At 46.5% G+C, this 22458-nt stretch overlaps 1 protein-coding gene across 2 annotated transcripts in view; it reads left to right on the top strand.

The window, feature by feature from the left end:
• N4BP1 (NEDD4 binding protein 1) overlaps nucleotides 1-21148 on the top strand; it is a 38445-nt gene extending 17297 nt beyond the window's left edge. The window contains exons 2-7 of one of the 2 annotated variants that reach the window (XM_033127067.1): nucleotides 2427-4123; nucleotides 11510-11640; nucleotides 13192-13288; nucleotides 15513-15620; nucleotides 18606-18713; nucleotides 20432-21148. In XM_033127067.1, the coding sequence (XP_032982958.1) occupies nucleotides 2427-4123; nucleotides 11510-11640; nucleotides 13192-13288; nucleotides 15513-15620; nucleotides 18606-18713; nucleotides 20432-20768 (2478 nt within the window). In that variant the 3' untranslated portion in view covers nucleotides 20769-21148. The other variant, XM_033127068.1, reaches the window with a different exon arrangement.
• The last annotated feature ends 1310 nt before the right edge of the window (nucleotides 21149-22458 follow it).

The following is a 22458-nucleotide window of genomic DNA, read 5'->3' as shown; positions in this document are numbered from 1 at the left end:
TATTACTGGGCATTTCTCATCTTTAAGGGAACTCAATCACTTTTTCGTTTCTTTTGAGGTGCCCTACCTTGTGTCTATCCCCAGTGCAGTGTGTTAACAGTACCTGATAGGAAGGACTGCATGCTGGTGGGGGAGGGGGTTGGTTTATGGTTTGTTTTCTCCTGATAGAAGATAAAGTGAACTCATACTTTATGCCACCATTTTTTCTTTGGAGTGAGTTGTCCAGGTTCAGGTTTGGCTCTGACGCCTGTCGGTCCACCAAGTCCTTCAGCCCATCAATCATCTTCTCTCCACTGCTGTTTCGTTTCCTTGCTTTTACACCTCTCACTAACTGATGTAGCATCTTCTCTTGACCGTCTTTTCAGCCAGTGTCCTGCTATTTTTTCCCACCCTGATATTTTCTTCTTTGGAAAAAAAAAAAAAATCTATATAACATTCTTGAAATCATACAATTGTAGTGACGAAAAAGGGTTGCTGGGGGGGGTGGGGATGGTAGGTGGAAGTACGGTAACAAGTAGGAAACCTTTGACAATGGAATCATTCTGTTTCTGGATTGAAGTGGTATTTTCATGAACATGTATACATGTGTAAAATGGCATAGAACCCGCCACACACAACTGTATCAATGTAGACAGTGTCCTGGTTTTGATAACGTGCTGTAATTATATAAGATGTAAGGATTGGAGGAAACGGAGAAGAGGACACAGACAGAACCTTTGCAACTTCCTGTGAACCTATAATTGCCTCAAAGTAAATGTTTAAAAAAAAAAAACTTCAAACCACAACCTAAATGCAGTGTGTACTACGCTACTATGCTTTCAGGACAGTGCCAACAGAACAGGTGGTAGCAAAATGTTGTCTGTCTGGAGATTTGCGGGAATGCTGACATCAATATTTAACCCCTGCATATCCAGGGTAAAAGAGTGATGGTTACTGTGCTTTGCTTCGGGCAGTTACCATGTTGCAGACTAGCAGGCTGCTCTGGTACAAAGCAGGGCTCCTCTCTCCACTACGAATTATCTTGACCACCAAGTCCACAGACGTTCCAAGTTTACCTAAAAACATAAGGAAGCAACACAGAGTGAGGGAACATCATACGGTTAAGGCTGGGCTTTCCCTCTGACATTTCCTCCTGTTTCTGGTGTTTTGTCCATTCATAGGGATTTTGTAGCTGTAAAGGTGTGAACGGAATGTGTGCACATTTGTATTTCAATTCTAACTGATGTGTGGCCATTTTAGTAGCAAGTGTATATAGTAGCAGGTGCAGGTTTGCAAAGCCTCATTGTAACCAGTGCTGCACAGGTTGAACTTTTAAATAGCACCGGTGTTGGGTAGCATTCTAATTTTAAAGTATAGATCAGGCTCATTTCTCACAAATCTCCGGTGCAGAAAATTTTCACCGATGATTTAAGTAACAGTTGTTAGTTTTTAGCAAGCACTTGTGTGTGCAAGACACTGTTGTCAGAACTGCATTTGTTGTCTCGTTGAATTCGCTCGGATACCTAAGACTGCTCTACCTCGTCTCTCACAGTTGAAGAAACTGGAGTTAGAGGGGTTAGGTAACTTGAGCCAGGTCACCAGTTGCATGGCTGGAACTTGGGCGTGGGAGCTGGCGATGCCCCAGGTTATTAACAAAGTATGTTCCACGTTCCTGTCGTGCGTGCACGTTTGCTTGATTCCCACTTTCTGCCTTTAGCAGCAACCTACTTGCTAAAGAACCCAGGTCCCTTTCTTGCCTCATTCAGGCCTCTAATACTGGACTTCACCAGAAACCCTAGCATTATACCTGAGAGTGGCAGTACTGGCCAGCGCTCCTGTACACATTTCAATAGTCTGGTGTTAGAAAACAGACATCAAGATATATAGGATATACATTATTCCAGCCGGCTGGGAAAGAATCATTTGTTAAATTGATCTTGTGGGGTTTCTTGATTATTTTTTTATTTTAATGCCTTCAAGAGATCAGTTTATTTTCTCTGGAAGCAAAGGGCAATAATAGCGAAGCCAAAGTCAAGGTTTGTTCTGGAGTGCATTGTTTGACCTGATTATCTTGTCTCTTCGTTATGTCGTAATAGTAACAAATGACTGGTAGCTAGCAAAACTGTTTGCTCTTTATAGGCATACTTAAATCCAGCTTTGTCATTCTCCACTGCCAGCTGGTTAATCCCCCACACTATGGTATTGAAAATGTTACAAATTGTTGCCTTTTAGACTTAGCTGCAACATTTTCAATTCCTCTAAAAACAACTAAGCAACTGGTATCTGTTACTTTAAATCCTTTATGTAGATCGTGGCCTTTTCCCCCCAAAGTTATTAGCATGTTTTTGATTTTTGTATAGCTTAACATTTGTAATTACGTGTGTAACATAATATGTGTTGTAAAGAGCTTTTGTAGACTGATCTAATTTCTTGTCTTCGCCTTACAGGAATATATTAAAGGAATCTGTGAACCTGAACTAGAAGAAAGAGAATGCTACCCCAAGGCCATGCACTGCGTCTTTGTTGGGGCGCAGAGCCTGTTTCTGAAGAGCTTGATTCAGGACACCTCTGCCGATCTCTGTGTTCTGGACACTGGTCTCCTGGGTATCAGAGGGAGTGCCGAAGCCGTGGTCATGGCTAGGAGTCACATCCAACAGTTTGTAAAGCTCTTTGAGAATAACGAGAACCTGCCCAACAGTCAGAAGGAATCAGAGGTGAAAAGGGAATTTAAACAGTTTGTGGAAGCCCGTGCAGACAATTATACAATGGACTTGTTGATTCTGCCCACTTCCTTGAAAAAAGAACTTTTGACACTCACACTAGGCGAGGGGAATCTGTTTGAAACCGGAGATGAGGATGTTATTGAAATCGGAGATTCTGAACGAACAGAGTTTACCCAGAATGCTGCCGCAGGGCTGACTGTGTCCAGAGATGAAATTGTTTTGCAGGAAGATGCAAGAAATAAAGCTGGGACTCCTGTTTCTGAGCTGACAAAACAAATGGACACTGTCTTTTCTAGTTCACAAGATGTGCTTTTTGTTCCGATAAATGGCCTGAACCCAGAAGAAGAGGCACTTTGCAGAGGCAGAGTTTGTCACAAAAGGCGATTTTCTGACTCAGAGGAAAGGCATACCAAGAAACAGTTTTCTTTGGAAAATGTTCAGGAGGGCGAGCTTTTGCATGATGGCAAGGCGTTGCCTGGAAGCGTGGTCATTGACCTGTCCGAGTCTCCTGCCGATCCTGACAACTTAAGTCCAGATGTGAAAGACACGACTGAGGAAATGGAATACAACATGCTTGTAAACTTTTTTAAAACCATGGGCTATTCCCAAGAAATTGTTGAAAAGGTCATTAGGGAGTATGGGCCATCCACTGAACCATTATTGCTCTTGGAGGAGATTGAAAAAGAAAACAAGAGATTCCAAGAAGACAGAGAATTTTCACCTGGTACTGTGTATCCAGAGACCAGCAAAACCAAAAATAAAGGTGTTTGTAGCAGCATAAATGAGCTTACGATGGATTCCACTCCAAAGAAAACACAAACTCACACACAACAAAATATGGTTGAAAAATTTTCTCAGTTACCATTCAAAGGAGAATCAAAACCATGTACCTCAAATTGCAAAATCAGTCCTTTCAGGGCAGTGCCAGTAGAACAGAAACAGGAAGTCTGGAGTTCAAATCCGAGCTACCTGGGTAACATGGACCTTGAAACTGACGGCCTTGCCCCCTCTGTTGCCCCTTCAAGTCCCAAAGAAGTTGTCAGTTTTGTTTCAAGAGGAGCTTCAACTCACCAGCCCAGAATTCCAGTTTTTCCTGAAAATGGTTTGCAGCAGCAAGGAGAACCCTTGCTTCCGAATAATAGGAAATCTGCCTGTGAAACCCGTTTGGGATGTTGTAGCTCTCCGCAGTCTAAGCCAAATTGTCCGCCCCTTTCTCAGGCACCGATGCCACTGCCCCAGCTGTTACCTCCGGTCCCTGACACAAGGTTGGCAGGACCCTCTGATCACATTGATTCATCAGTTACAGGGGTTCAGAGGTTTCGAGATACTCTGAAAGTTCCCTACAAACTGGAGCTAAAGAACGAGCCGGGAAGAACGGATTTGAAACACATCGTCATCGATGGGAGCAATGTTGCCATTACGTAAGTCCCCCTGCCATGTTCGCCGTTTCCCCAGGGCTCTGAGCCACGGCGGAACTGTCATCCATACCTTTACAGGGACGAGCCTGTGTGTCTCTCTAGTTGGTCCGTGGCCTAAACTAGGGTGGGCTGCGGGGACGGCTGGTTGGAAAAGTTGTGTTACTCCGTCTTCTAGAATTGCAGGCTTTGCCCCACCTGCTCAACCTGTATTCCTGACGGCAAGAGACGACAGAAAGTGTGTCCTTTTACAGTGACAAGCAGTGTGGAGACTGAAATCATTAGGTTCCTAACCCCACGAACTCCATTGGGTTCTGAATATGAGGATGGAGCTTAAGGCAAAAAAGGGCTTTTCCTTCCTGTTGTTACGCTCTCATAGGCCCGGGGTGTAGCCAGGAGTGTGCGGTGACAGTACCGTGTTTCCCCGAAAATAAGACCTGGTCTTAGATTAAGTTTTGCTCCAAAGACGCAGTAGGGCTGATGTTCAGGGGATGTCATCCTGAAACATCACGCGAGGGCTCATGTTCCCGGAAACACGCTAGGTGTGCTGTACTTGTGTGGTACTTCTGTTGATCGAGTGAGAGCAGTTTCTTTAAGGAGCCGCGGCAGTTTGCGCTCCTTTATGGGCCTCTGAGCTTAAGAAGAGTTTCTATGCTTGTTTTTAGTCAAAACAGTTAGGTGATCGTTTCTGTTTAACCTGTCTAGAACCGTGTTAGGATTCTGATTTTATACCTCTGAGAGGAGGTTGGCTTTGTGCTCAGAAAAGTGTGAGGGTCGAGTCTAGTCTCTGCCCCACCAGGGGTGAGCGGTTTGACCTTGGGCGGGCCTGTGCCTGCCGGATTCAACTGCTGCCATCTGTGGTTGCCTTTCGCCCTCTCCTAAAGGACGTCTTTATCATGCCGTTTCAGCAACTGGCAGGTCACGTCTCCCTCCAGTTCTCAATCAGTCACTCCACTGATTTTGAAGATTGCAATTCAAGAAATGGGGTACTTGAACATGGATGGAATGAAGGAGAGAAGTTGAAATATTTTTCTGAATTGCTAAGTGTTCATGTGGCCTCATTCCCAGGAGTTCTGAAAGATCAGTTAATGCTTTCATTTTACAGGACTCCTTGATGAGATTGAAAATAAGTTCATTATTGAGATATGTGTTTGTAGACTTGTTTTTTTGTTTTGTTTTGTTAATTTTTTATTAGAATTTTCAGATAAGCACGCAAGAAGGTAATATAATGAATCCCATGTTGGATTCACTTGGGGTTTCCATGATGTACCAGTCACTCACCTTCAGGCTTTTTGGGGCACGGAATATTGGGGAACAGTGTGTTTTTCCAGGACCCATCAGCTCCATGTCAAGTCATTGTTTTCAGTCTAGTTGTGGAGGGAGCAGCTCACTGGCCCATGTGAGAATCCAACTGGCGACCTTGTCGTTATGAGTGCTGGGCGCTAACCATTGCGCCAACCGGGCGCCCCACCATCAGGCATTTTAAGCATTGTTTCATCTATACCGCCACCCACTGCCTTTCACCCATAGTATTTTGAAGGAAATCTCAGATAGTTATTCCATCTGTAAATATTTTAGTATCTATTTTTTAAAATAAAAGTGTTCTGCTGATTTTTATTTTTTGAATGAATTATTAATGCTATATTTTGCTGTCAAAAAAAGAAAGGAAAATGCCAGCATTTCACACGTTAACGTTTGAGGGGAGATAGTAAAAATGTGTAATATACTTGCCTTCATGTCCAAATAGTACTGTTTCTTGTCAGTTCACCTTGTGTCTTGGCAGTGTGTTTGGGGGAAACCCGGCAAATGGCCCACAGCTGTGCAGCATTATCTAAATGAAAATGTAAAGTGCCACTTCAGTCACCCCCAGTCCAGGCCGGGGCCAGTTCCTCATTGATGCCATGTCTTGAGCCAACTGATGATATAAAATTTAGGTCACAGTTGTGAGTAACATCAACCCTTTTTCAAAATTTTTTTGCATGTGGAAAAATTTCCCAAATTGGTGTTCAAAGAATAAGAAATGCAAATTAACGTAGAATGAATGGTGATGATGACACTTTTTTTCAAACCTTTTTGAAGTACGTAACTAGTGCAGTTCTCAGAGGGGCCAGTGTTGGAATGTAGAGTGGTGCATCTGTCTGCCCGAGCCAGGACGTTTGCAGATCTGATCCTTTCCACTTTGGCCGCAGCACCTCCCCAGTCATGTGCCGGCCCCACGCACTCCCACATATTTCCTAACCCCCTGGGGTGCAGTGCCATCTTTTTTGAAAACCTCTGAATCAGTGCACTAAGGGAAACCACAAGCTGACTTACATTAATTTTTTTGAAAACTGATTATTTTGGGAGAGTTTCAATTTTCTTTGAATGCACAGATGTCTCAGTTTGAGAGCAACACTTTTGCAAAGAAGACAGACTTAATTTGATGTAGGTTGATTTGAAAATACCAGTAATTAAAATTAAGTTCCTCTGGGGAGAAACTACTTAATGGGTACAGGGTTTTATTTGGAAGTGATGGAAATGTTTCAGAACGAGATGAAAGTGGCGGTTGCACATACATGTAAATTACATTGAGTGTACTAAATGCCCCTGAGTTGTCCACTTTAAAATGATTATTTTATGTTAAGTGAATTTCATCTCAAATTTTTTAAAGTTGGAAATAAATTAATCCTAATTCTAAATTAATTGCTTCAACATGAAATGTGAATTTTAGACTATAAATTCCATGAAGAAAGTGATCCTGTCTGTCCTGTTCTCTGAACTACCCCCAAGGGTGCCGGCCTGGCAGCCACTCAGTAACACTTTGTTAGATGAAGTAAAAACTAGGATGTTAAACCTTAGGATGTTTTAAATGACTTTTCACTGCCCATGTATAGCTTGCGATTACAGTTGCTAGTCCAATGATCAATTTAGGTTAAATTTTAACTGAGGCCATATTTTTAATTCCGAAAGTACTTGGAATCTTAAAGGTGAATTACCTGTTACACGTCACGTACTGTACTTTACCTTTTAAAACATAAACTTCACACCAATTTTGTGAGGTAAAAATTGTGTGATTTACATAAAATGAAGTGGCTTAAAAATTTTGCCCAAGATGACACAGAAATGAAATTTGGGGCCCTGCTGTCTCTTCCCAGAGTCGTCATGTGTACACCCTGCCTCTTCCCACAGAGGTGGAGGTTGGGGTTGGGATTATCAGCCTTTGACTCCACTGAATACTAAGCCTTGAGTTACATAAGCACTGCTGAGCAGGCGTCACGCATTCACCCTGCTAGTCCACCCCGCTAGGCAGGGAAGTAGTTAGAAAGGACATTTGAGTCCTTATTAAACAAGAGCATCTGTTGGTTTGAACCCCCCGGAAGAGGCTCAGGCCCACCGGCCCCTGGGTTTCGTAAAGCCTTTATTTGCCCATCCAGCACGATGTCTGCAGTTCATACACCGTGAGAAATTCCCAAACACCCTCACAGTATTGCTGACCATACATATCTCTACGCGGTTTTTCCCTTTGTCACCATGAATGAGTCAAGTGATGAGTAAATGGAAATCGTTTGCGGTGTACAGCTAGTGGTGGCCAGATAACTAACACTGGGGCTCTGTCAGTCTGAAACTGCAGCATAAGAGCACCTGACTTATCTGGGCAGAGAAGTTTCCATGTCGTTGACACTGGCCCCTTCATTTGCCAGAACTATGTGTATTAGCCATTTTTCGTGCTGGTCTTTCTATATTGGTTCCATGGCTATTTTTATTAAGTGGAAGCTGTAGAAGGAAATTGTTCTTTCCTGCGTAATTCAGAAAGGATTTTTCACTATTTCCCCACACCATCCTGTCTGGTTCTATGGCTGCCATCAGTTTTTATCAGGTACCTTCTCTCTGCTTGGGACACTCTTCTTTCTAGTTGACTGCCTGCTAGAATATGGAAACAACCAGACGATGCATAACTTGTTTGCCCGTATGTGAAAACGGGAGCTTAAATCTCCCTTGAGAGCCTGTACACCTGGCCTCTCGGGGCCCAATATCCATTCAGTCTGCATTTGGAGCTGGGAGCCCTGGGCTTTGGCCTTCACAGAAGCTAGGGCAGTGTTACTAGTATGTAGCCACCTTTGTCTCTGCGTCAAAACAGACAGTTATTCTGGGTTTACCTGTCAACATGCCACGTGCAGAGGCCAGGAGACAGTGAAGACAAAGTACTTCTCTGCCTGCTCAGCATGTGGCCGTTGGGGTACGTGGGGTCAGGACTCCCTGTATTCTTTGGAGGACAAGAATTGGGCTTCATTTGATTCTTTTTGTCTCTGTAGTTTTATTTTCTCGGTAAATCTGTATGTTCTCCACCAGAATTTTGGGCTGCTGTTTTTATTCCCAAAACAACTCTAGAGATTTTTCAGAGTATCACTGAGGACGACATTTTGGAATTTAGCTCAGAAACTCATGTTGCTAGAAACTCATGTTTTCCCCTCCAAGCTTGTGAGGGGTCCGGGGCAGTAGAATTTCATCAACTTGCATTTCCCTCCTTTTTCCTCAGTGAACCAACCAGTGGAGTGGAACTGGGTTACTGCATCCTACTGTCACCACCCCCAGAAGCGTTTCAGGAGAGGAGAAAGTTAGTACACATGTGTATCTGCTAAATAAGCTAAGGAGGCACTTTACAAACCGTTTTAGTGTGATTCTCTCAAGTGTTATTCTCTCCAGGACTTACATGCACCCCTTGGTTTTTCTAAGAACCAAGGGACACGTATAAATTGTATTTTCTTTGGGCTGTGGTTGTCATGTTAATTCTAGGCCTGTCCTAGCTGTTAAGCAATTAGAATAATTTATTCTTTTTAAAGATTAAAAAAGACCCCCCCAAAACTAACCCCAGCTTTTGTTCTTTGTTTTTCGGGGGGGGGTAACAAATGTCATACTGCTACATTCTTGTCATATTTTGGATGCTTTTAGATAAACAAACCACTACTGAGTTACTTCATCAAGAATGGGCGTGTGTACTTGCCTATGTTCTCTGGGACGTGGTGCTGCTTGAGTCCTCGCTTATTTGTGGTTCACGGAGAAGAATAGGCTTTAGTTTCTCCCTCTTCTGCATGCTACTTAGATGTTCGCTGCGTTTTCAGCCCAGTCCTATTCTGTGAGAATATAGATGTATTGGGGACAGTGCCACTGGGGTCATGGGAAGGGTGCTGGCCAGGAGTGCGGAGGCCCGAGGTGGATGCCAGCTTACCCGCCCTCAGACGGTGCCACCTGGGCAGGTCGCGCCGCCTCATCAGGTGTTTAGTTGCGTTGATCTCATGGGACTCTAAGTCCATTCTGCCTCCTGAGTTCTGTGATGCTGGCGCACAGTGCAGGACAGAAATTATGGGGAAGGAAGAGGGCTGGTGGAGGGCCTGTCTGGAGAGCGTGCAAGAGAGGCTGGCACTGAGTCCGCAGGGATTTGAGGAAGGAGCGGGGAGGGTAAGAGAGTGCACGCAAAGGAGAGGCTCAGAGCGCTGGGAGACGGAGCCGGAGCCCGAGCCCGCACGACCACCTGGGCGACACCCAGGGTGGTGACACGCGGGGGCCAGACACCTCCTGGCTAGTCAGGTGTGGGGGAGACCTCGATGCCGGACGCAGGGTCTGTCCATAAGGACAGTGCTGTTGAGGGGCCGAGTAGGGTCAGGCCCCGTGGCTGCATTTTAGGGCCCGTCTAACTGGAGCTTTCGGGGTGCGTGGGATTTAGGAGAGTCTGCTACCGTGTTTCCCCGAAAATAAGACCGGGTCTTATGTTAATTTTTGCTCCAAAAGACGCATTAGGGCTTATGTTCAGGGGATGTCCTCCTGAAACATGCTGGGGCGTGTTTTCCGGTTAGGTCTTACCTTCAGGGAAACACGGTCTTGACTTTGTACCTGAGGTTGCAGGTCTTCCAAGTGAGGGACGTGCCCACCGTGTGGTTTGGACGTGGAGACACGAGGCATGGACAGAAGGCAGACAGAAGGCACAGGATTTAATGTCATTGATACATAGGTGATGGCTGAAGCGGCGAGAATACTGTATTCGTCGCATAAACCATCGCATCATGCTTTGGAGTTTTGATTTTTTTTTTTTTTTATTGGGGAAGGGGAACAGGACTTTATTGGGGAACAGTGTGTACTTCCAGGACTTTTTTTTTTCCCAAGTCAAGTTGTTGTCCTTTCAGTCTTAGTTGCGGAGGGCGCAGCTCAGCTCCAGGTCCAGTTGCCGTTGCTAGTTGCAGGGGGCGCAGCCCACCATCCCTTGCGGGACTCGAGGGATTGAACTGGCAACCTTGTGGTCGAGAGCCCACTGGCCCATGTGGGAATCAAACCAGCAGCCTTCGGAGTTAGGAGCCCGGAGCTCCAACCACCGGAGCCACTGGGCCGGCCCGATTTTCTTTCTTTTCTAATACTCATTGGTAGACAAGGATTACCGCTTGCAAAATTTCAAAGTTTTAAAAAACACTGTTTCAACCTCCATTCTTACTTAACTGCTGGAAAATAAAATTTAAATACTTTTTCTCATTGCTTTTGAAATGTGTTAATCAGATTTTTGGGAGGGGTCATTTTTCATCCTTTGTAGCAGGGGTCGTATGTAAACCAGGGACCAAATCTGGCACCACCTGTTGTTGTAAATACGGACTCCAGCCACGCTCATTCCTGTCCAGTTGGCAGAGCTGAGGTACAGGAGAGACCGTCAGGCCTGGAGAGACCGTCAGGCCTAGAAAGCCCGTTTGGCCATTCACAGGAAAAGCTGCAGCTCATGGTCTACTGCCCCTTGTTGGGCTCCTTTCCCCTGCTCTCCGCTGCCTTCATTGTGTTAGCTGCCATGCCCCTAGGTGCTTCTGTTTGAGTCTTGCCCTCCACTTGTTTTCTGGAAGCTACAAACTGAGTGTGCTTTGCATGTCCCCAGCAAGGGGAGGGGCCTCCTGGAGGCGGCAGCCCACAGTCTTTGGAAGTCCTGCTGGTGAGGACAGACGCCTCTCAGAAGTCAGGATCGCAGCTACTTGTGCTTCAGCCACAAGTGTCTTCATAAAATCACGGGAGACTCTTGGAGGCCAATGAGCAGGCAGGATTCTTTAGAGCGGGCTCCTCATCTAAGAACACAAAAATAAAAAGTCCAAGAAACAAGTAATCCCGGGAAGCCCAGACTGCCTCCTACCACAGTAGCACACAATGGAACCAGCTAAACAAAAGACACGGAGAATCATAACAAATCCTGATGCTCCTAAGAATCCTATCTCCTACACAGGGTTCTGTCTCGGCCCCCAGAGCAGCAAACTGCAACCTCTTGCCCCCAGATGTGAAAGAGTAGGAGAGAGAATTTTGATCTAATTGTTTTTGTTCTGAATGGATTTTACCTTTTCATGGTGAAACTTAACACTTGAAACTGAAATCAGCTTTACTTACTTCTTACAGCCATGGTCTGAAAAAGTTCTTTTCTTGCCGTGGAATCGCAATTGCAGTGGAGTATTTCTGGAAGCTTGGGAACAGAAACATTACTGTATTTGTCCCACAGTGGAGAACACGGCGTGATCCTAATGTCACAGGTGAGGCCAACTGATTTTTCCAGGATTCGAATCAGATGTTTAATGAGTTGGCTTATAATCACCACACACACTGCCATGTGGCAGCGGCCTTAAAAACAAAATTGGAAGTCTGTTGCACCCAGTAAAAAATGGGCTGCACAGAGTATTATGGCCTAAGAAATACCCAGGGGAAGGACGGAAAGTTAACACAGCTGTTTATATAGAAAGTTATGTTGGAGTTTATTATATATCACAAAAATTTTCTTTGACTTTTTAAAAAGTAGATTAAATGTCTTTTTTTAAAAAAAACCTTTTGACCTTTTGTTTTTCCATTAGGCTGGGTTTCTGCCTCTTTAAATATTATTTTTTTAGAGAATGGTCACTTTATAAATTTGGAACCCTCAAATAGAATGCCTTTTTAACGGTCTGCTTAATAACTTAATACAAATTCTTTCTGTTAACCCTATGGTACTGCATGGCTGACCTACAGGCCACACGCAAAAGGCTTGAACATACGATGAATCGTGAAATGTTCCAGAGAAACTCGAGGTTTGTTTCTCAGGTCATAGTAGGAAGACCAGTGAAAGGGTTGTTTTAGGCAGCTTCACACAGAGCAGCTGAAGGACCTAGAAGTACACAGGAGGGTGGGAGGGCAGGATTTCCCCAACACGCTGAATGGGAAGGAAGACTCAGGCGCTGAGGAGGTAAGAATGGTAAAACCACACGTTTCCTGCGTTTCCGAACTTCCCTCATTTTGGAGAACGTATTTGTCCTCACAGAGGGTACTTGAGGAAGGAGGTGGATCCCCTCATTTTGTAGTTATTTTTGCAGTAAGGTCCCTGGAAGAGTCTTGTATACCCCAGGTACGTGCATTTCTAGGACAATAAAACACTGTGTGTGGGTGTTTCAGCTTCAGTCAGTGGTGAGGACCGAGGTAGTGGGTGCAAGGGTAGGAATCTCAGCCCTGAGCTTTTGGCTTCGTTTTTGCCCATTATTGGTTTCCTAAAATGCGGCTCTGGCCCTCCCTTTCTCCTGTCGCGATGCACTCCCATGAAAGTCAGTAAATATTTGTGCAGATAACAGAGAGGCTGGGTAGGATGCCAACTAGGGGAGATGGTGGCAGGACACAGCGGGCCTTTCTTGGGACTAAGGCAGCACAGCCCGTCCCTCCGATGGCCTCCGCCCACTCTTCCCTGTTCCCACCCCTGCCCCCTCTCTGGGACTTTGTCCTCTACTGCTCACAATGTGGCTGTGAAAAAGGGCTTGATAGTAGGATTCGTTAAATGTAGGTTTGTCAATTTAAGAAGCAAATGAGTTGAACTTGCTTATGTTCAAAAAAATTGCTAAAGTGAGTTTTTAACATTTCACTGGCCTTTGTATATGTCTTGATTTTATTTAATTTATTTTTTCCCCCTTCCCAGTGAGTTAGTAAAATTGAGTCTTCCTGAGTCAGTAGAAAAAGCAGTTTTCCCACAGCTCTCCGAGTGAAACATTTGGGGGTACTTTCATTTATTTAAACATCTGGGAAGATAGCCTTTTTCTGAATGTATATTCAACTTATTCCATGAACAGAACAGCACTTCTTAACCCAGCTCCAGGAGCTCGGAATACTATCTTTAACTCCTGCTCGGATGGTCTTTGGAGAGAGAATTGCTTCTCATGACGACAGGTAAGAAAGGCCGCTTTCCTCTCTCAGGAGGGTGCGGGGTGGGGAGGAGCCAACCACCTGCTCCACCCAGCAGGTTCCTGTGTCTGGACCCTCATTCTTACAGGACGTGCTCGATTCAGAGGGTTGAGAGTTTTGATATTCTGGTCTCTCTGGCAGTCTCCAGTGGTCTTCAAACATCTACCTCCTTCCTCCTGGTTATTTTCGGCCAGTGATTTAGCCTGTTGTCGTAGCACCTGGGCCCGAAGTATTTCCTCCACATGATGGGAGATGCTCTCAGCTGACCGTGTGGAATAAGCGGCAGTTTTGGGGTTGCCATGTTGCTCAGAAAGCACCTGAGACAGCAGGCTTTAATCTGCACCTTAAATTGTTTTCTAAAAGCTTCACTGAGCACCAGCGGAGTCCTGGGACACGCCACTCAGACACACTTCCTGCCCTAAGGAGTTTGCGATCTAGAGAAGGCACAGAGATAAGTCCTTGGGGGGTGGGGAGGTGCTGTGGTGGAATAAGAGAGGGCTCCAGGCACGGCCAGTGGCATTAACCCGGTTTCCCAGCCCCTCTTGTGCGGTGCAGTGGGTGGCAGCGGGCCTGCTGGTACCTGCAGGAACCTAAGTGCTGGCTGCCTGTCCTCTCCTGCGCTCACCCTTTGTTGGCCTGTGGCCCTGACAGCCCCCTAGTGGTGTGGCCTCGCTGTTCCACCAGAACGCTCCCCACATTGAAGAGTGTTCAGCTTGTGACCCAAGCTAGTGAATGACAGTCAGAAGGGTGAGAGGTGGAAAGGGGGGCTGGGCAGGGCAAAGGGGATTCGGGATGACAGCCGACAGCGATTCCGCAAAAGGTCTAAAGGGCCTTCTCGCGGGCAGCTCCTTCCCTTCTTCATCAGCACACTGGGGAAGCAGACGGAGAAGAGCGGTGGGGCAGGGCCGTGGGGGAAAGAGCCCTGGAGAGGGGCACCTCCTGCCGTAGCTCTCACCCTGGGGGGCCCTGAGTTCTCCGCTAGACAGGCAGTGTGGACTGCCGGGCTCCTGGACCTTCAGGTCCCCTAACCCTGCAGCTTTGTTCTCGTCCCAGCAGAATTTAAATGCATGTGCAAGCATTCGCCCTAAGCTTCTGCCGAATCCGTCTGGCTCCCTGGGCTTTCAGCGACACGAATGTGTGTCCTGATCATTGCACAGGCATCAGACGCTTCAACGCCTGGTTTTCTTAGTGCCTCTGGGGAGACCTCCCCACTTACAATTCACGCCAGTTAGAAGTCATCGGAGAAATGTTTCTTAACACTGAGTCATACTCACTAAGGTTTCCTAGGATCTCTGAAACTAATGAGGCTTCTTGTTTCTATAACCCCCTTTAAATACTCAGTAGTGCTAATATAAGCAATTGTTTGCAGCTTTAATTCCAGTGATGACCTTATTTTATTGTTCCAGTATGTTTGTCTGCATTGCCTTAGACAGATGCGGTCATCTTGTCTGAGGGAGAAAACTCACATTCTGCTCCCGAATGTCATGAAGAGGGTTTGAACGTGAATAACCTCCAGCAGTGAATATCACCTTGTAGCTTTCATAACTTGCATTTGAGTGACTCTTTCACTGGGCTAGATAGAATGGCAGCTCTAGACATCGAGACGTCTCTCTCAGAGCAGAAAATGAACCTATGAAGTTAAAAAATAAAAAATTAGAAGCATTTTCTCAGTCTGTTGAGATCTGGCTTCCCGGTTTATCCTCTGACTCAAAATTTTTATAAAAATTCGAAAAAAATAAAAATAATAAAATAATAATATAATTAAAAAATTGCAGGGCTGAGCGTACCAAGCAGGTAATCTTAGAATCAAAGTACTGTAGCTTAACAGCTAAAAACTGAATGGTGATTTCACAGGCTTGTCAGCTATCTCTCCTCTGCTCTAGTCCACATGCATTATCCTACTGCCACTCTTCATTGATAGATAATACAGGTTTTCTAGAAAAATGTATAAATATGGTTGAGATCATTTTAAAAATGAGAATTAGATTGTGTGAAAACCAGATCTTCATTTATAATCGTACTGATAATTTCAGAGGTATTCAACATTTCAGACTGAGCTTCGGTTGTCAAGGGCTTAGCCGTTTCCCAGCCCTGGTTAAATTCTTTGGTGATTTTCCTCTGGAGACGAAACCCTCTTGTTTTCTTACCACAGCTTCTGTGAGCCAGGAGTGCCTGCTTGCCTGTTTTAACTTCTCTTATATCACCATAGGTTTCTGCTACACTTAGCGGACAAAACTGGTGGCATAATTGTAACAAATGATAACTTCAGAGAATTTGTGACTGAGTCAGTCTCTTGGAGAGAAATTATTACAAAAAGGTAATATTTTCTTTGTCCTTGGTCAAAAATGTTTTTTGTTGTTTCTTGTTTGGCTTTGTTCTGCTTTTGTTTGTTTTGTGTTCACCTTGTCCTGCCGAAAGCAGTATAGGGAGCCAAAGTCTCATAAGCTATGCTCCCAGACGGTAGGACGGTTGGCCCCTCTCGGTAAGTGGGTGGACCCAGCACCAAGCAGCCAAGCCAGCAGGTGCGGTGGGCTGCTGCAGTGCCCGCAGGTCCCTTCTAAGAGGTCAGTGTTCCCGGCAGGGGCAAGGGCACACTCTGCCCTGTGCCATGCGGCAGGAAAGGCCTGGCTTGGCCTTGCACTGAAGCTCAGGGAGACTTTGGCAGGCCATCGGGCTTCCCTGCTCTACTCAGCTGTGAACTACAAAGGTTGTTGGTAAATTGGGTTCCTGGATCCAATTCAAATGTGGGGGTGTGGGCCTCCCAACACCAACAAACAATTCTCAGAAACCAGCCGGGTGTCCAAGAATCCATCTCAGTTCTGACACTGTCTATCCCGAAATTCCATGGGCTAGGGGTTCAGTCCCACAAGACTGCCGCTTCCACCCCTTCCCCCCAAACATTCAGACAGACACCATCCCCAGCACCGACTCTTACCTGTACTTCTGACCAGCCAGGTTCCACCAACCCCCTCCACTCAGAATGCCAGCTGCAAAGTCCAGGCTGTTACCTGTACTTCTGACTGACTGGCTGTAAATCAGAGGTTCCCACAACCCCCTCATTGGGTTTGATTAATTTGCTAGAGCAGCTCACATGTTATTAATACTTAACAGATCACCGTTATTGTAAAAGGGTATAACTCAGGAACAGCCTGAGGGGAGAGAGGCACAGGGCAAGGTGTGTGGGAGGGGCGTGCCGTTCTCCCAGACGTTCACCCCCAGAAGCTCTGCGAACCCCATCCTCTCAGGGTTTATGGAGGCTGTTACACAGACTGGATTGATTAAATCACTGGTCATTGACGATGGATCCCAGAAATGGGTGGGTGGGATTGAAGTCCCAGCCCTTGGAATCCTGTGGTTGGTTCTCCTGGCAACCAGTTCCATCACCCTTGGTGCTTCACACTCACCTTATTAACATAACAAGACACTTTTAATCACTCTCTGCATTGGGGAATTCCAGGGGTTTTAGGAGCTATGAGTCATGAATTGTGGACAAGACCAAATCTATGTGAGAAATAATATATTGGGTCCATCTGAATGACCAAATATATATTTCGGGGAGGGGGGTGTATTTCTAATTTGGGTGCTTTTCTTGAGCATTTTACCATCATACATCATAGTTTAATCATCCATATTGAAAACTATTTGCATGTCATCCAGAATAACAAAGTCAAGAGTTTAGCCTTCAGTGCTATAAGTTTTTTATTTCTGATGATACTCAATGTGCCAGCTGCCTTAAGATCAGTGAACATGGGCTTCTAGAACTTTTTGTTAACAAGCACCCAAAAGCAGTAGTCTGTCTGTGCCAGTGATGAGTCACGTGCCAGAAATCTAGAACATAGATGGGCATACCGCCAGCTGTGTGGCTAGTGTCACCAGATACCTGCTTACCACTGTTGGGGTTTCACAGTTGCCCTGTCGGATAATTACGTGATGTTAAATCATTAAAGGGTTTTAGGAAAACATGGGGTTTTTGCTGTAAATACTCAGGTAAGAGTTGATTACTATATGCATTTTGACCCATGTGTTGTTAAAAAGCTGCTGTTGAAAGCCGAACTGAGGATTGGTCTTTGACCTTTGGGCATAGTTAACAAGCCATTAATCTTCTCGGACAGGTTTCTGTTGGATCTGTGCCCTGGACTCGTTGTCAGTATTTATTGGACACCTGTCTGTGTGCTACACATGCAGGTTTACATGTATTTAAGACACGTTTGCACAGCAGCTCATTGCTTTCAGAATCTGCAAAACGAGGCAGAAGCAGAGGTCTGCACAGCAAACACGAGCACGTGGACTTTCTTCTTGTATTTTTCCCAGACTTGATAAATGACACTCAGCTGACCTCAGATTTTATTTCTTCATACATCATATTCTTTTCCTTTTTGAAAAGGCTGTGTTCAGTGGGTTTGCCAGTGGGCATGTTAAACAAAAAACTGTCAAGGCCCAAAGCTTTTCTGAAAGGGTTTATTGAACCGTATGCTAGCCAGAAAAGGACCAGGTCCTGGGGCGGCGTGCTGCTTTAGCACCAGCCTCGGGGCTGGGTGGCGAAGGCAGCTGGACTTGACAGGAGCTTTTATACATTATATTTGGGGAAGAAAGATACAGGTTGTTTTGAAAGAATTTACCCTGGCTACAGATGGGGTGGGGTGGGGAAAGGTGGAGCAGGGGCAGTTCTCGGATGGGTACACAAGCCGTAAGGAAGAGGTTTCACTACTTTGGTTGCTTGGGGGCAACAGTCCTGAAAGGTCATGCGTAAGAGGGATGCAGTGGCGGCTGGTGGCCCTCCAGACGTTGTTGCAAAGCTGGACGCACGTCCAGGAATGTGCTGTGTTGTCGGTTGGCCCACGGCTGTTAACGGCTAACTACTCTTGTTCACTCTCCAGCCTCTAATTTCATTCAGGACATCTCAGAATTGATCTCTTGTCAGACACACTTACCCAAAAAGTAAATCTGTGTTGAGCACCTGTTGTGCCCTAAGTTGACTCTAAGTCTGGGTTTTTTAAGTTATATTAACAGCCCTGTTAACAGAAGAACTCTTTCCCAAGCCCAGATAAAAGTCTGCAAGTCCTGAGAGGAAATGTGACAGACAACTGATAAAAGTTTCTTACTCTACCCTATCTGTGTCCAAAAGAGAAATGAACATGGTTTAACTTGGGGATGTTTTTTGTCCGTGAGGCAGTTAAGCAGTGTTACAATTTTACAGGCGACGGGGGCTTTGGGGCGGGGTGGCTGCTCTGAGAGGCTTCCTCTCGGCTCCGCAGCCATCAGAGCTTCGCGGCTTCTCCAACCCGGCGTCATTCTCTTGCAGATTGCTCCAGTATACCTTTGTGGGGGACATTTTTATGGTTCCTGACGACCCTCTGGGAAGAAGTGGACCTCGACTGGAAGAATTTCTTCGGAAGGAAGTCTTCCTTAGGTATTTCCTTTTTCAGCTTATCTTATATTTACAAGTTTGTTTCAGTTAAGTTCTTTGTGCTTTAGTGCTATCTCTGAAGCCTAAAAATGGCTTTTTATTTTTTTTTTTAAAGAAATAGCCTTAGATTTAGTGCTGGTGTCATATGTGGAAACTAAGCACCCCAAAAGACGAAGTCTTTGTTTGTTGTCTGTTTGGTGTTCATCCTAAGAGAGGATGGGGAGCCAAACTTTTTCTGGGGTTCTGAAGAGAAAGCAGATTCCTGCTGGTGGCCACGTCCTGAGGAATGTCGCTGTGCGTCCCTGCATGAATGTCTTTCTATGTTCATTTCCGGAGTCGCGGCGCCTTGCCTGTGCTGTCTATGCGTATGTGAATTTATTTACTGTTCAGGAATCACTACTGTTACTTTCTACCTCCATTGAGTGGGGAAGCCCCTGTTGTTTATCTGAAATTGATGGGTACTTGAGGTTTTCTTCCTTGTAATTTGAGTGTTTTGTTGTTTAAAACACGTTGCTAGTGTTGTTTGTTTCCAGAATTCTCAGGTAATGGGCTTTGTTAACTAAAGTACTCTGTGCGCCTGACTGGCAGAGCTTTTTCTTTTTTAAAAAACTAAAATAGGCTATACTTCTGTATATTTCCCAGCAGATATTTACACGGTGTCACTGTGAGATCTGAACTAAGAGGAAGTGCACGTCTCCCGGCTTTTTAAGGCAGCGAGACTTTGTAACAGGTCTTTCCCACTTATAAGGAGATGTTTTGGGGGTTCTAGGTTCAGATCCGGATGTGGGGGTTGGTTTCACGCACAGGAGACCGGCGTGATCTCAGCTCCCTGGGCTTGTGAATCCTTTCTCTTTTGAGCCCTTGGGTTTTATTACACAGACGAGGTCCTGCTTCTCTGCCTGCCCCCAGAGAATGACAGCCATTTTATCACCTGCTGGATGTCAGTACGTCTCATTTTTTCTTCCAGACGTCTTAACTTGAAATCCACGGCTAGCTTTAAGGCCGGACCTGACGGATGGCAAGTTCCCCAGCTCCTCCCTCAGCCTGGGCAGCCTGGCCGCAGGGTCAGGCCGGCCTGCTCAGCTGATGGCTCTTTATAAGGCTCTTACCTCGTTGATTAAGAAGTTAGGGGGAACTCCCCTCACAGAGGGATTCACTTTGGAGGTTAGTTGAGCTTTTGGAGTTGGCAGACGTGTTCCTCCAGCCCCATTTGTCAGCTGCAAGCCAGTCAAGTGGGAGTCGTTTTAACGGTACAGACACCTTGTACACAGACTCACACACACCCATGTGCATACAGGTTGTGGGTGCCTGTACCTCACCCAGACTTCAGTGGTGGCTGTCTGTCCAAAGGGCATGCCTTTTTCTGAGGCCTGTCACCCAGGGCCCCGCACAGAACCAGAATCTCCAGAGAGTAGGTCCTTGTTATCCAGTTTTGGAAAGCCCCAGGTGGCTGTGGTAGACCCTGATTTAGAGCCAGACAGCTGGAAGGGGACGGTCTTCGTGGCGGCCGGCAGGCCTGGGAGTGGAGAGCTCGTGCAGAGCTGTCATTCCCAGTCCCGCCGAGCCTGGGCTTGGTGTGGGTGCCATCCCCACCTGGGCCGCAGCCGTACATCCTGCCTGCGGAAGCCGAGCATCTTGAGCCTTGCGGTCAGCTGCGGGGCTTCTCCAGGGTTTGTGTCTGTCTTGTAACCCCACTCACCAGGCCTCGCTTCCATCCACAGAGACATGCAGCCCCTCCTCAACGCCCTGCCCAACGTGGGCATGTTTGACCCCGGCTTCAGAGGCCCTGGCGCCCAGGCAGCCAGCACCAGCCACCAGCCTGCAGCCCGGGTGCAGGGCCCCCCACCCAGCCACTGGCTTCCTCCGCAGCCCCGCTTCCCGCTTCTGCAGAACCTGCCCTTGCCAGCCCAGAGGTCGTCGGCTGAGACCAGCGAGCTGAGGGAAGCCCTCCTGAAGATCTTCCCAGACTCAGAGCAGAGACTGAAAATCGACCAGATCCTGGGGGCCCATCCCTACATGAAAGACCTGAACGCGCTCTCCGCCATGGTGTTGGATTGACGGCGCTGAGCTCGGCTGCAGCTCCCTCGAGCCAGGGTCCGCGTGACAGCGGGGGTGACAAAATGTGAAAAGACCCACTTCTCAGTGGGGATGATGCTATTGTATATAGAAAAAACAAACAGATGTTTTGTGTATAAAAATCTGGGTTTTCAAAGCCAGCTTTTTTCTATATATAAATTATGCTGCTATTACAGATTGAACATTTTCTGTAAAAGGAAAGTACATTTTTCTGCCTGTTCAGAACTGTTTAATAGCAGTTACTCTTACGTGTATTTACATTTTTATGTTTTTTAAACTATTTTCCTTAAAGCTAAAAATATTGACAAATGGATATAATTAGCCTTTCTAAATAAAAAAAAAGAGTTGCTTTCTTAGGGAAAGCAAGACCTCTTAAAGTATATTTTCTTGAGATGACTATGTCACATCCACTAACATGAAGTGTGCACCCCCCACCCCCCTCCTCTGCCCTCACCCCTGGAATTCGAGTCAGTAGGAATTGGGTTTGTTCCTGTGGGGTCTTTCTTTGGAGCCATTTGTGAGAATGGACGAGGGGTGGTGCCACTAGATGGCACCTTGTGCCTAGCCCTCAATGCCCAGGGCAAAGTTGGACTCCAGACCAGCAGGGCTGGAAAAGACTTCAGAGCTCATGCAGCACCATCCTGCTCCCCTCCCACCACAGAGGGGGCCTGGGCCTCTGCTTGCCATGTGGTGGCTGGGGGGAGAGCAGACTCCTCGTCCAGTGCTCTGACTCCTTCGCCAGGCTGAGACCTCATTCTTGATCTGACTCTAGAAGGCACACCTTCCTCTGAAGATAATGGTGGGGTCGGGGGAGTTTACTCAACAGCCCCCTTATTGCGGTATTTTTGTGTCCACAACCCTGGGAGGCGCCCCATGTGAAGTTCTTGCAGCTTTGCCAAAAAATGGTTTTCTATTTTCAAAATGACCCAAGCCAGTAACTAGCATTAGTAGCTTCCGTGGGGGCCCCGGGCCCTGTATTTATTTTTCCTGCGTTTGTCTCTGGTCTCCTCCTAAGCTGCCCTTCCTGTGAGCCTTTCCGAATTGCTATCTTAGTATTGTGTTTTCAGTGTTGCCCAAATTCTGTGTCAGTGAAGTTCTTTTCCTGGGCAATTAATTCTTAACCTCGTTACTGTTCTCTGGACCTTCAAAGGGCTTTCTCTTTTATATCCGTTCTCTCCCCAGGCTGCTCACGGTCAGTCCATATCTGCTCTTTGGATCCCGTCTCTCCCAGCCCCCAGAAACCAGCGCTGAGGGCTGCCCTGCGCTTTCCGGTGAGGGGACTTTGTGTGCCGTGAGCAGAGCTGGGTGGCTTCTGTAGGCGGGTTTGGTACCTGCACCCCCCGGGGATGAACGCAGAGTCTCCAGGTGGCTAGCCTTCTACTCCACCGTGTTTTCTCTTGGGTCCTTCAGGATACATCCTGATGTGCAGCTGTTTGTCAACAGTGGCTTTGGGGCAGGTTGCCTGAGTCACCCAGCTGTGGACATCGAGGTAGAAGACTTGAGGTGGGCCAGGAAGTGAGGCCAGTCACAGCCCTGTGCCTTGGCCTCAACCGGTGACACTGAAAAGCACAGCAGACTTGCCAGGGCCAGGGCTGCGTCAGTGACTGACCTTCTGGGCCCGGTTTGGTCCAGCAGCCTTGCCAATCCAGTAGCTCTCTTCTGTTTCAGAGAA

Source organism: Rhinolophus ferrumequinum, chromosome 15, assembly GCF_004115265.2.
Source record: "Rhinolophus ferrumequinum isolate MPI-CBG mRhiFer1 chromosome 15, mRhiFer1_v1.p, whole genome shotgun sequence".
NCBI lineage: Eukaryota > Metazoa > Chordata > Mammalia > Chiroptera > Rhinolophidae > Rhinolophus > Rhinolophus ferrumequinum.
Note: the sequence above shows the minus strand (reverse complement) of the source record. Positions and strands in the feature narration are given on the sequence as shown.